Raw genomic sequence first — 14,915 nt, forward strand, 5'->3', positions numbered from 1 at the left:
TGAGTTCACCAGTGATTACATCTGAATACCAAGGATGAAATTCATATCGGTATATCGACGTATCTTATTGTCTCTCTCTCTGTCTCTCTGTCTCTCTCTCTGTCTCTCTCTCTCTCTGTCTCTCTGTCTCTCTGTCTCTCTCTCTCTCTCTCTCTCTGTCTCTCTCTCTCTCTCTGTCTCTCTCTCTGTCTCTCTCTCTGTCTCTCTCTCTGTCTCTCTCTCTGTCTCTCTGTCTCCATCTCTCTCCACCTCTCTGTCTCTCTCTCTGCAGGGTAAAGTAGCCCAGACAGCCTGCATGTCAGCCTGTAAGCATCTCTCCACCTCTCTGCTCCAGCTGCTGCTGGAGACAGACGTCAGACAGGTGTCTATGGGAGCTCTGCAGCAGTTCAACACAGACGTCAAGGAGTGCGAGAGTGAGTACACACACACACACACACACCCCCTCATCTACCCATTTTAAAGAAGACAAAACATAGAAGAAACACAATCTAATGAAACACGCTAACCACACACACGGCCCCAATCTACTGGATCTGACCTCACTAGCACACAGCACACACGCCACAGCTAACACACACAGCACACACGCCACAGCTTACACACACAGCACACACGCCACAGCTAACACACACAGCACACACGCCACAGCTAACACACACAGCACACACGCCACAGCTAACACACACAGCACACACGCCACAGCTAACACACACAGCACACACGCCACAGCTAACACACACAGCACACACGCCACAGCTAACACACACAGCACACACGCCACAGCTAACACACACAGCACACACGCCACAGCTAACACACACAGTACACACGCCACAGCTAACACACACAGCACACACGCCACAGCTAACACACACAGCACACACGCCACAGCTAACACACACAGCACACACGCCACAGCTAACACACACAGCACACACGCCACAGCTAACACACACAGCACACACGCCACAGCTAACACACACAGCACACACGCCACAGCTAACACACACAGCACACACGCCACAGCTAACACACACAGCACACACGCCACAGCTAACACACACAGCACACACGCCACAGCTAACACACACAGCACACACGCCACAGCTAACACACACAGCACACACGCCACAGCTAACACACACGCCACAGCACACACGCCACAGCTAACACACACGCCACAGCACACACGCCACAGCTAACACACACGCCACAGCACACACGCCACAGCTAACACACACGCCACAGCACACACGCCACAGCTAACACACACGCCACAGCACACACGCCACAGCTAACACACACGCCACAGCACACACGCCACAGCTAACACACACAGCACACACGCCACAGCTAACACACACAGCACACACGCCACAGCTAACACACACAGCACACACGCCACAGCACACACGCCACAGCACACACACACAGCACACACGCCACAGCACACACACACAGCACACACGCCACAGCTAACACACACAGCACACACGCCACAGCTAACACACACAGCACACACGCCACAGCTAACACACACAGCACACACGCCACAGCTAACACACACAGCACACACGCCACAGCTAACACACACAGCACACACGCCACAGCTAACACACACGCCACAGCTAACACACACGCCACAGCACACACGCCACAGCACACACGCCACAGCTAACACACACAGCACACACGCCACAGCTAACACACACACAGCACACACGCCACAGCTAACACACACAGCACACACGCCACAGCTAACACACACACAGCACACACACACAGCACACACGCCACAGCTAGCACACACACAGCTCACACACACACAACACACACACACACAGCTAACACACACAGCACACACACCACAGCTAACACACACAGCACACACGCCACAGCTAACACACACAGCACACACGCCACAGCTAACACACACACAGCACACACGCCACAGCACACACGCCACAGCACACACGCCACAGCTAACACACACGCCACAGCACACACGCCACAGCTAACACACACACAGCACACACGCCACAGCACACACGCCACAGCACACACGCCACAGCTAACACACACGCCACAGCACACACGCCACAGCTAACACACACGCCACAGCACACACGCCACAGCTAACACACACAGCACACACGCCACAGCTAACACACACACAGCACACACACACAGCACACACGCCACAGCTAGCACACACACAGCTCACACACACACAGCACACACACACACACAGCTAACACACACAGCACACACGCCACAGCTAACACACACAGCACACACGCCACAGCTAACACACACAGCACACACGCCACAGCTAACACACAGCACACACGCCACAGCTAACACACACAGCACACACGCCACAGCTAACACACACAGCACACACGCCATAGCTAACACACACAGCACACACGCCACAGCTAACACACACAGCACACACGCCACAGCTAACACACACGCCACAGCTAACACACACGCCACAGCACACACGCCACAACACACACAGCACACACGCCACAGCTAACACACACAGCACACACGCCACAGCTAACACACACACAGCACACACGCCACAGCTAACACACACAGCACACACGCCACAGCTAACACACACAGCACACACGCCACAGCTAACACACACACAGCACACACACACAGCACACACGCCACAGCTAGCACACACACAGCTCACACACACACAGCACACACACACACAGCTAACACACACAGCACACACACCACAGCTAACACACACAGCACACACGCCACAGCTAACACACACAGCACACACGCCACAGCTAACACACACACAGCACACACGCCACAGCACACACGCCACAGCTAACACACACAGCTAGCACACACACAGCTCACACACACACAGCTAACACACACAGCACACACACACCACAGCTAACACACACAGCACACACACCACCGGACTGGGTTACAGGGTCGTACCAGAGTGTTGGTTCTTTGTGTTGAATCCCTCCATCAACTGTACTTGGGTCCATGTAGTACCATGTAGTACCATGTAGTACCATATAATACCTAGATGGTCATTTTCCATGAAGAAAAATGACATGAATTGCATCAACTCTATAAATGTGTATTTTTTTGTTGTGGCAGTAGATAGGATAGCCTGAACATGTGAAGGTTGGTTTGGTGAGGCTAACTTGAACCGTTCAAGAGTTACTGTTGGTCGGGTTATTTTATGCTAATATATGCGCATTTATATAGTTATAGTTGATAAAAGTTTTACATAATTTGAAGTTAGGATAACCTAAACATGTAAAAGCTGGTTTGGTGTATCTAGCTTGAACGGTTCAACAGTTAGAGGTTGGGGTAATTTAATGCTCATGCATGTCAGTTGTGGTCAGTCGCAGTAGTGGTTGTGGTCAGTAGTAGTATGGTTGTGTGGTTGTGGTCAGTAGTTGTTGTGTGGTTGTGGTCAGTAGTAGTGTGGTTGTGGTCAATAGTTGTGGTTGTGGTCAATAGTTGTGGTTGTGGTCAGTAGTGTGGTTGTGGTCAGTAGTGTGGTTGTGGTCAGTAGTTGTGTGGTTCTGGTCAATAGTTGTATGGTTGTGGTCAGTAGTTGTGGTCAGTAGTTGTATGGTTGTGGTCAGTAGTTGTATAGTTGTGGTTGTGGTCAATAGTTGTATGGTTGTGGTCAGTAGTTGTATAGTTGTGGTTGTGGTCAATAGTTGTATGGTTGTGGTCAGTAGTTGTATGGTTGTGGTCAGTAGTTGTATGGTTGTGGTCAGTAGTTGTATAGTTGTAGTTGTGGTCAATAGTAGTGGTTGTGGTCAATAGTTGTATGGTTGTGGTCAATAGTAGTGGTTGTGGTCAATAGTTGTATGGTTGTGGTCAGTGGTTGTCTAAATTACAGTTGTTGCATGTGCAAACTGAAAGAAGGACGATGAGAAGTGATTGGATGAAATATGAAGAGTGAACAAAGACGGCTTCGATCGATCAAATCAGAGCAGCAGGATCATTCTATAGCCCGCCCTTTTCTTTACAGACAGGCAAATTAGTCCGTTTTTTTTTCTCACAAATCAAATGTTATTTGTCACATGCACCTAATACAACAGGTGTAAGTAGACCTTAACAGTGAAATGCTTACTTACAAGCCCTTAACCAACAATTCAGTTTTAAGAAAATACCCCCCCAAAAAAGTAACAGATAAGAATAACAAATAATTAAAGAGCAGCAGTAAATAACAATAGGACACCGGTTAGTCGAGGTAATTGAGGTAATATGTAGGTAGAGTTATTAAAGTGACTATGCATAGATAATAACAGAGAGTAGCAATGCAAATAGTCCGGTGGCCGGGTAGCCATTTGATTAGCTGTTCAGGAGTCTTATGGCTTGGGGGTAGAAGCTGTTAAGGAGTCTTTTGGACCTAGACTTGGCGTCCGGTACCACCGAGCAGAGAGAACCGTCTAGGGTGGCTGGAGTCTTTGACAATCTTTAGGTCCTTCCTCTGACACCGCCTGGTATAGATGTCCTGGATGGCAGGAAGCTTGGCCCCAGTGATGTACTGGGCCGTACGCACTACCCTCTGTAGTGCCTTGCGGTCTGAGGCTGAGCAGTTGCCATACCAGGTGGTGATGCAACCTGTCAGGATGCTCTCGATGGTGCAGCTGTAAAACCTTTTGTGGATTTGAGGACCCAGGCCAAATCTTTTCAGTCTCCTGAGGGGGAAATAGGTTTTGTCATGTCCTCTTCACGACTGTCTTGGTGTGCTTGGACAATGTTAGTTTTTGTTGGCGATGTGGACGCCGAGGAACTTGAAGTTGAGTTATTTAGAGCACGGGGCACGATCCTGAGGAAGACGAAGCTATTGAGCAATATAAATCTTCACTGTATCAATTCCGGTCGTCCATATTGGGGAAGCATTAGAAATCTTTACGCTAGCTGTTCGGTCCCACACAGATTGACAAATCATGGGAATTTGACGTGCTATTTAGACGCGGTCTGTAGATTGAAAGGGGGGGGGGGGGGAACATTTTAATACATTTTAGAATATGGCTGTAATGTTACAAAATGTTTTTAAAAAGTCAAGGGGTCTGTACACTTTTCCGAATAAACCGTAAAGTCTTTGGCAAAGTGATCCAAGTAGCTGACGTGTCACTAGTTGTGATGTCACAATGGAAAGGTTTATAATGTTTAAAAACGTGAATGAAGATGGACAAAATAACCTCCCAAAAATAATATTGTTTAAAAAGTTTAGATGATATCAACAGTTGTGTACAAGCACACTGTGGGGCGGCAGGTAGTCTAGTGGTTAGTGCGTTGGACTAGTAACCGAAAGGTTGCAAGATCGAATCCCCGAGGTGACAAGGTACAAATCTGTCGTTCTGCCCCTGAACAAGGCAGTTAACACACTGTTCCTAGGCCGTCATTGAAAATAAGAATTTATTCTTAACTGACTTGCCTAGTTAAAGATTAAATTAAAAAATACACAGTGTACAAAACATTAGGTACTTTCCATGACCGACTGACCAGTTGAATACAGATGAAAGCTATGATCCTGTATTGATGTCCTGTTAAATCCACTTCAATCAGTGTAGATGACGTGGAGGAGACAGGTTATAAAAGGATTGTTAAGCCTTGAGGCATGGATTGTGTATGTGTGCCGTTCAGAGGGTGAAGGGGAAAGACAAAACATTTAAAGTGCCTTTGAATGGGGTATGGTAGTAGGTGCCATATTTGTGTCAAGAACTGCGACGCTGCTGAGTTTTTCACGCTCAACAGTTTCCTGTGTGTATCTACAATGGTCCACCACACAAAGGACATCCAGCCAACTTGACACAACTGTGGGAAGCATTGGAGTCAACATGGACCAGCATCCCTGTGGAACACTTTCCACCCCTTGTAGAGTCCATGCTGCTTTAATGCCCGTCTTTCCCTCCCTCCCTCCCTCCCTCCCTCCCTCCCTCCCTCCCTCCCTCCCTCCCTCCCTCCCTCCCTCCCTCCCTCCCTCCCTCCCTCCCTCCCTCCCTCTCTCCTTCTCCTTCTCGCTCTCTGTCCCTCTCGCTCTCTCGCTCTCTCTCTCTCTCTCTTTCCAAACACATATTTTCCAGATTGAGAATTTCCCTGTAGTTCTTAAAGCTCAACATGAAGACTCCTCTATGTCCTGTAAGTTCTCCATTTTACCCACAGGTGGCGCTATACAAACAAGTTTTTCACACACACACTGTCTCACCTCCTTTGTCAGGGCAAATGGGCATTGAGGCATCCCAAGCAGGGAGGGAGAGAGGGAGAAAGGGAGGGAGAAAGGGAGGGAGAAAGGGAGAGAGAAAGGGAGAGAGAAAGGGAGAGAGAGAGGGAGGGAGGGAGGGAGGGAGAGACGGAGGGAGAGACGGAGGGAGAGACGGAGGGAGAGACGGAGAGAGAGACGGAGAGAGAGACGGAGAGAGAGACGGAGAGAGAGACGGAGAGAGAGGGAGAGGGAGAGGGAGAGGGAGAGGGAGAGGGAGAGGGAGAGAGAGAGAGAGAGAGAGAGAGAGAGAGAGAGAGAGAGGATGCTGACAAATTGCCAGGGTTCTCAATTAGAGCAAGGGACAGGTTGTGCACGTGTTTGATAGAACAGTGGGGTAAACTTAACGTAATGTCTTGTGACAGACGTGATGCGTCTTGGAGGGGTTACTGGGTTATGGAAAGGGGAGAATTAGAGGGACTAATTATAGATGGGGTCTTCAGGGGGTGATAAAATGTATGAGGACACGTTTGGTGGGCTAAGGCTATGAGGAAGCGCTTTGGGGTCAAGAACATAGATGGTGTGTGTGATTGAGGAGAGGATCTGAGTACTGTGGTAGGGTAGAGAACATTTGACACTGGTACACACACACACACACACAACAGTGTTGGGCTGTTGCTAATCTTTTTCACCTCGACTACGCTGGGGTCTATACACCATCACATCAACCATTTACCACGCCCGTGTCACCCCAACACACACACCTTGTTTACCGCATCGTACCATTGAGCCAAGAAGCACATCTAAACTCAAAATGACCCCCCCCCCCCGTCCCTAAAAAAAAAAAAATACACCAACAAGCAAACTCTCTCGCCCGAGCATTTCTGTCTCTCACGCCTGTTCCGGAGTAGCCCAAATGCAACCTGACCGGGCCTAAGAAAACACAGTCACTAACAACTAAACTCTCACCTCTCGTTCCTCACTAATCCCTAGTAACCCATCAAGTTCAAATTCTAAACCACCACAGAAGAACTGACACCAGGGTTGAACCCCCCCCCCCCAGCCAAGTTCAAATACCTAAATGTAACTCTCACCTCTAAAACAACTAAAACTAGTTTCTCATCCCAAGATCAAATTCCAGGAGTGCTGATCTAGGATCAGGTTCCCCTCTGTCCATGTAGTCATATTCATTATGATCTAGCATCAGGTTCCCCTCTCCATGTAATCTGATTCATTATGGCCTAGGATCAGGTGCCCCTCTGTCCATGTAGTCTAGGATCAGGTTCCCCTCTCTCCATGTAGTCATATTCATTATGATCTAGCATCAGGTTCCCCTCTGTCCATCTAGTCATATTCATTATGATCTAGGATCAGGTTCCCCTCTGTCCATGTAGTCATATTCATTATGATCTAGGATCAGGTTCCCCTCTGTCCATGTAGTCATAATCATTATGATCTAGGATCAGGCTCCCCTCTGTCCATGTAGTCATATTCATTATGATCTAGGATCAGGTTCCCCTCTGTCCATGTAGTCTAGGATCAGGTTCCCCTCTGTCCATGTAGTCTAGGATCAGGTTCCCCTCTGTCCATGTAGTCATATTCATTATGATCTAGGATCAGGTTCCCCTCTGTCCATCTAGTCATATTCATTATGATCTAGGATCAGGTTCCCCTCTCCATGTACTCATATTCATTATGATCTAGGATCAGGTTCCCCTCTGCCCATGTAGTCATATTCATTATGATATAGGATCAGGTTCCCCTCTGTACATGTGGTCATTTTCATTATGATCTAGGATCAGGTTCCCCTCTGTCCATGTAGTCATATTCATTATGATCTAGGATCAGGTTCCCCTCTCTCCATGTAGTCATATTCATTATGATCTAGGATCAGATTCCCCTCTGTCCATGTAGTCATATTCATTATGATCTAGGATCAGGTTCCCCTCTGTCCATGTAGTCATATTCATTATGATCTAGGATCAGGTTCCCCTCTGTCCATGTAGTCATATTCATTATTATCTAGGATCAGGTTCCCCTCTGCCCATGTAGTCATATTCATTATGATCTAGGATCAGGTTCCCCTCTGTCCATGTAGTCTAGGATCAGGTTCCCCTCTGTCCATGTGGTCATTTTCATTATGATCTAGGATCAGGTTCCCCTCTGTCCATGTAGTCATATTCATTATGATCTAGGATCAGGTTCCCCTCTGTCCATGTAGTCATATTCATTATGATCTAGGATCAGGTTCCCCTCTCCATGTAATCTGATTCATTATGATATAGGATCAGGTTCCCCTCTGTCCATGTATTCTAGGATCAGGTTCCCCTCTGTCCATGTAGTCATTTTCATTATGATCTAGGATCAGGTTCCCCTCTGTCCATGTAATCTGATTCATTATGATCTAGGATCAGGTTCCCCTCTGTCCATATAGTCTAGGATCAGGTTCCCCTCTGTCCATGTAGTCATATTCATTATGATCTAGGATCAGGTTCCCCTCTGTCCATGTAGTCATATTCATTATGATCTAGGATCAGGTTCCCCTCTCCATGTAGTCATATTCATTATGATCTAGGATCAGGTTCCCCTCTCCATGTAGTCATATTCATTATGCTCTAGGATCAGGTTCCCCTCTGTCCATGTAATCGGATTCATTATGATCTGAAAGGCCAAACTGATCCTAGATCAGTACTCCTACTCAGACGCTTTGTGAATACCAGCCCTGGAAGACCTTACTCTCCAACAAGGAGGACCCCATTCCCCCTCTCCTGTCATCTGTCTGTCAATCTCCCGGAGCATGCTGAATTCTGTCCATTCTTTCATTTCTCTCTCTTTCTCGCCTCCCCCCCCCCCCCCCCTCTCCTTTATTCATTGGTTCTGTCGTTCCCACAGGGTTTGCCAGAGCGGGGCCGGTACCCGGCTTCCAAGGAGACACGCTGCTGCTCGCCTTCTCTGATTTGAGACAAGTAAGTCTTTGTTTTTCTTTATTATAGCACTCCCTCTCTCTTTTCTACTGGCCTCTCTCTTTTCTCTCTCTCTATAAATCTCTCTGCTGTTCTAGAGCATCTCTCTATAAATCTCTCTGCTGTTCTAGAGCATCTCTCTCTATAAATCTCTCTGCTGTTCTAGAGCATCTCTCTATAAATCTCTCTGCTGTTATAGAGCATCTCTCTCTATAAATCTCTCTGCTGTTCTAGAGCATCTCTATCTCTCTGCTGTTCTAGAGCATCTATATATATATCTCTGCTGTTCTAGAGCATCTCTATATATATCTCTCTGCTGTTCTAGAGCATCTCTCTCTATAAATCTCTCTGCTGTTCAAGAATATCTCTATCTCTCTGCTGTTCTAGAGCATCTATATATATATCTCTGCTGTTCTAGAGCATCTCTATATATATCTCTCTGCTGTTCTAGAGCATCTCTCTCTATAAATCTCTCTGCTGTTCTAGAGCATCTATATATATATATCTCTGCTGTTCTAGAGCATCTCTATATATATCTCTCTGCTGTTCTAGAGCATCTATATATATATATATTTCTGCTGTTCTAGAGCATCTCTCTATAAATCTCTCTGCTGTTCTAGAGCATCTCTCTCTATAAATCTCTCTGCTGTTCTAGAGCATCTCTCTCTATAAATCTCTCTGCTGTTCTAGAGCATCTCTATATATATATCTCTGCTGTTCTAGAGCATCTCTCTCTATAAATCTCTGCTGTTCTAGAGCATCTCTCTATAAATATATCTGCTGTTCAAGAGCATCTCTCTCTATAAATCTCTCTGCTGTTCTAGAGCATCTCTCTATAAATCTCTGCTGTTCTAGAGCATCTCTCTATAAATCTCTCTGCTGTTCTAGAGCATCTCTCTCTATAAATCTCTCTGCTGTTCTAGAGCATCTCTCTATAAATCTCTGCTGTTCTAGAGCATCTCTCTATAAATCTCTGCTGTTCTAGAGCATCTCTCTATAAATCTCTCTGCTGTTCTAGAGCATCTCTCTATAAATCTCTGCTGTTCTAGAGCATCTCTCTATAAATCTCTCTGCTGTTCTAGAGCATATCTCTATAAATCTCTCTGCTGTTCTAGAGCATCTCTCTATAAATCTCTCTGCTGTTCTAGAGCATCTCTCTATAAATCTCTCTGCTGTTCTAGAGCATCTCTCTCTATATATCTCTCTGCTGTTCTAGAGCATCTCTCTATATCTCTCTGCTGTTCTAGAGCATCTATATATATATATCTCTGCTGTTCTAGAGCATCTATATATGAATCTCTCTGCTGTTCTAGAGCATCTCTCTCTATAAATCTCTCTGCTGTTCTAGAGCATCTCTCTCTATAAATCTCTCTGCTGTTCTAGAGCATCTCTCTCTCTCTCTCTCTCTCTCTCTCTCTCTCGAGTGCCTTCGGAAGGTATTCAGACTTTTTCCACATTTTGTTACGTTACAGCCTTATTCTAAAATGGATTAATTAAATAAAAAATCGTCTTCAGCAATCTACACACAATACCCCATAATGACATCACAATACCCCACAATGACATCACAATACCCCACAATGACATCACAATACCCCATAATGACATCACAATACCCCATAATGACATCACAATACCCCACAATGACAAAGCGAAAACAGGTTTTTAGAAATGTTTGCAAATGTAAAGCCAATTGACATTTTTGCACGAGTGAGTTTGAGCATCTCATTTAGGATGTTATCAGGTCCGTATCAGGTTGTTACGTTACAGCCTTATTCTAAAATGCTTTTTTAACTTTGAAGACCTGAAGTTTCTTATTTATAGCTTTATATATATATATATATATATATATTTTTTATCCATTCAACTTCTCATGAATTTGGCATTCTGCATTTGCATCAAATTGAATGGTATCTCCTCTTAGTAATATGGGGATTCTGAAGGGGGGGATATATATTGCGCAAATGAACAATAACAACAATATATTCTTTCAGTTTTAACCAAAATGTGATATTTCCCAATTTTGAGGGGATCAACTAGATGTTGTAGTTGGGATTTGTACCAAATGATCAGTCCTCCAGAGTCCCTGCCTCTATTGACAGAGCTGTGTTTCTGTGACAGCACAATGACCTCTCTGTAGCCTGTGGGACAGTGACAGCATGATGACCTCTCTGTAGCCTGTGGGACAGTGACAGCATGATGACCTCTCTGTAGCCTGTGGGGCAGTGACAGCACAATGACCTCTCTGTAGCCTGTGGGACAGTGACAGCATGATGACCTCTCTGTAGCCTGTGGGACAGTGACAGCATGATGACCTCTCTGTAGCCTGTGGGACAGTGACAGCACAATGACCTCTCTGTAGCCTGTGGGACAGTGACAGCATGATGACCTCTCTGTAACCTGTGGGACAGTGACAGCACAATGACCTCTCTGTAGCCTGTGGGACAGTGACATCACAATGACCTCTCTGTAACCTGTGGGACAGTGACAGCACAATGACCTCTCTGTAGCCTGTGGGACAGTGACAGCACAATGACCTCTCTGTAGCCTGTGGGACAGTGACAGCACAATGACCTCTCTGTAGCCTGTGGGACAGTGACAGCACAATGACCTCTCTGTAGCCTGTGGGACAGTGACATCACAATGACCTCTCTGTAGCCTGTGGGGCAGTGACAGCATGATGACCTCTCTGTAGCCTGTGGGACAGTGACAGCACAATGACCTCTCTGTAGCCTGTGGGACAGTGACATCACAATGACCTCTCTGTAGCCTGTGGGGCAGTGACAGCACAATGACCTCTCTGTAGTCTGTGGGACAGTGACAGCATGATGACCTCTCTGTAGCCTGTGGGACAGTGACAGCACAATGACCTCTCTGTAGCCTGTGGGACAGTGACAGCATGATGACCTCTCTGTAGCCTGTGGGACAGTGACAGCACAATGACCTCTCTGTAGCCTGTGGGGCAGTGACAGCACAATGACCTCTCTGTAGCCTGTGGGACAGTGACAGCACAATGACCTCTCTGTAGCCTGTGGGACAGTGACAGCACAATGACCTCTCTGTAGCCTGTGGGACAGTGACAGCACAATGACCTCTCTGTAGCCTGTGGGGCAGTGACAGCACAATGACCTCTCTGTAGCCTGTGGGACAGTGACAGCACAATGACCTCTCTGTAGCCTGTGGGACAGTGACAGCACAATGACCTCTCTGTAGCCTGTGGGACAGTGACAGCACAATGACCTCTCTGTAGCCTGTGGGGCAGTGACAGCACAATGACCTCTCTGTAGCCTGTGGGACAGTGACAGCACAATGACCTCTCTGTAGCCTGTGGGACAGTGACATCACAATGACCTCTCTGTAGCCTGTGGGGCAGTGACAGCATGATGACCTCTCTGTAGCCTGTGGGACAGTGACAGCACAATGACCTCTCTGTAGCCTGTGGGGCAGTGACAGCATGATGACCTCTCTGTAGCCTGTGGGACAGTGACAGCACAATGACCTCTCTGTAGCCTGTGGGACAGTGACAGCACAATGACCTCTCTGTAGCCTGTGGGGCAGTGACAGCACAATGACCTCTCTGTAGCCTGTGGGACAGTGACAGCATGATGACCTCTCTGTAGCCTGTGGGACAGTGACAGCACAATGACCTCTCTGTAGCCTGTGGGACAGTGACAGCACAATGACCTCTCTGTAGCCTGTGGGGCAGTGACAGCACAATGACCTCTCTGTAGCCTGTGGGACAGTGACAGCATGATGACCTCTCTGTAGCCTGTGGGACAGTGACATCACAATGACCTCTCTGTAACCTGTGGGACAGTGACAGCACGATGACCTCTCTGTAGCCTGTGGGACAGTGACAGCATGATGACCTCTCTGTTGCCTGTGGGACAGTGACATCACACTGACCTCTCTGTAGCCTGTGGGACAGTGACATCACAATGACCTCTCTGTAGCCTGTGGGACAGTGACAGCATGATGACCTCTCTGTAGCCTGTGGGACAGTGACATCACAATGACCTCTCTGTAGCCTGTGGGACAGTGACAGCATGATGACCTCTCTGTAGCCTGTGGGACAGTGACATCACAATGACCTCTCTGTAGCCTGTGGGACAGTGACATCACACTGACCTCTCTGTAGCCTGTGGGACAGTGACATCACAATGACCTCTCTGTAGCCTGTGGGACAGTGACAGCATGATGACCTCTCTGTAGCCTGTGGGACAGTGACAGCACAATGACCTCTCTGTAGCCTGTGGGACAGTGACAGCACAATGACCTCTCTGTAGCCTGTGGGACAGTGACAGCACAATGACCTCTCTGTAGCCTGTGGGACAGTGACATCACAATGACCTCTCTGTAGTCTGTGGGACAGTGACATCACAATGACCTCTCTGTAGTCTGTGGGACAGTGACATCACAATGACCTCTCTGTAGTCTGTGGGACAGTGACATCACAATGACCTCTCTGTAGCCTGTGGGGCAGTGACAGCATGATGACCTCTCTGTAGCCTGTGGGACAGTGACATCACAATGACCTCTCTGTAGTCTGTGGGACAGTGACATCACAATGACCTCTCTGTAGTCTGTGGGACAGTGACATCACAATGACCTCTCTGTAGCCTGTGGGACAGTGACATCACAATGACCTCTCTGTAGCCTGTGGGACAGTGACATCACAGTGATCTCTCTGTAGCCTGTGACATCACAGTGACCTCTCTGTAGCCTGTGACATCACAAGAACCTCTCTGTAGCCTGTGGGACAGTGACATCACAATGACCTCTCTGTAGCCTGTGGGACAGTGACATCACACTGACCTCTCTGTAGCCTGTGGGACAGTGACATCACAATGACCTCTCTGTAGCCTGTGGGACAGTGACATCACAATGACCTCTCTGTAGCCTGTGGGACAGTGACATCACACTGACCTCTCTGTAGCCTGTGGGACAGTGACATCACACTGACCTCTCTGTAGCCTGTGGGACAGTGAGTGACAACATCAGCCTTACACCATGTCTCCTGCAGAATGACGATGTCAACATCTTTTAAGATTTGTTTTTAACTACGTTGCTAAACTCTTCAGTCCAAAGGTTGATGAGTTTAGGCCCTGAATGTTCCACATGCTAACTGATAGGGATTTCATGTGTTCCACATGCTAACTGATAGGGATTTCATGTGTTTCACATGCTAACTGATAGGGATTTCATGTGTTCCACATGCTAACTGATAGGGATTTCATGTGTTCCACATGCTAACTGATAGGATCCCATGTGTTCCACATGCTAACTGATAGGGATTTCATGTGTTCCACATGCTAACTGATAGGGATTTCATGTGTTCCACATGCTAACTGATAGGGATTTCATGTGTTCCACATGCTAACTGATAGGGATTTCATGTGTTCTACATGCTAACTGATAGGGATTTCATGTGTTCCACATGCTAACTGATAGGGATTTCATGTGTTGCACATGCTAACTGATAGGGATTTCATGTGTTCCACATGCTAACTGATAGGGATTTCATGTGTTCCACATGCTAACTGATAGGGATTTCATGTGTTCCACATGCTAACTGATAGGGATTTCATGTGTTCCACATGCTAACTGATAGGGATTTCATGTGTTCCACATGCTAACTGATAGGGATTTCATGTGTTCCACATGCTAACTGATAGGGATTTCATGTGTTCCACATGCTAACTGATAGGGATTTCATGTGTTCCACATGCTAA

At 47.2% G+C, this 14,915-nt stretch overlaps 1 protein-coding gene across 3 annotated transcripts in view; it reads left to right on the forward strand.

Moving 5' to 3' along the window:
* The window catches only part of exoc6b (exocyst complex component 6B), a 209,576-nt gene that overhangs the window by 147,045 nt on the left and 47,616 nt on the right, over positions 1-14,915 (forward strand). For all 3 annotated transcript variants that reach the window (XM_071379107.1, XM_071379109.1, XM_071379108.1), the window contains 2 exons: positions 272-413; positions 9,113-9,186. In XM_071379107.1, coding sequence (XP_071235208.1) covers positions 272-413; positions 9,113-9,186 — 216 coding nt within the window. The remainder of the gene's footprint in view (positions 1-271; positions 414-9,112; positions 9,187-14,915) is intronic.

This window comes from Salvelinus alpinus, chromosome 31, assembly GCF_045679555.1.
Source record: "Salvelinus alpinus chromosome 31, SLU_Salpinus.1, whole genome shotgun sequence".
Classification (NCBI taxonomy): Eukaryota; Metazoa; Chordata; class Actinopteri; order Salmoniformes; family Salmonidae; genus Salvelinus; species Salvelinus alpinus.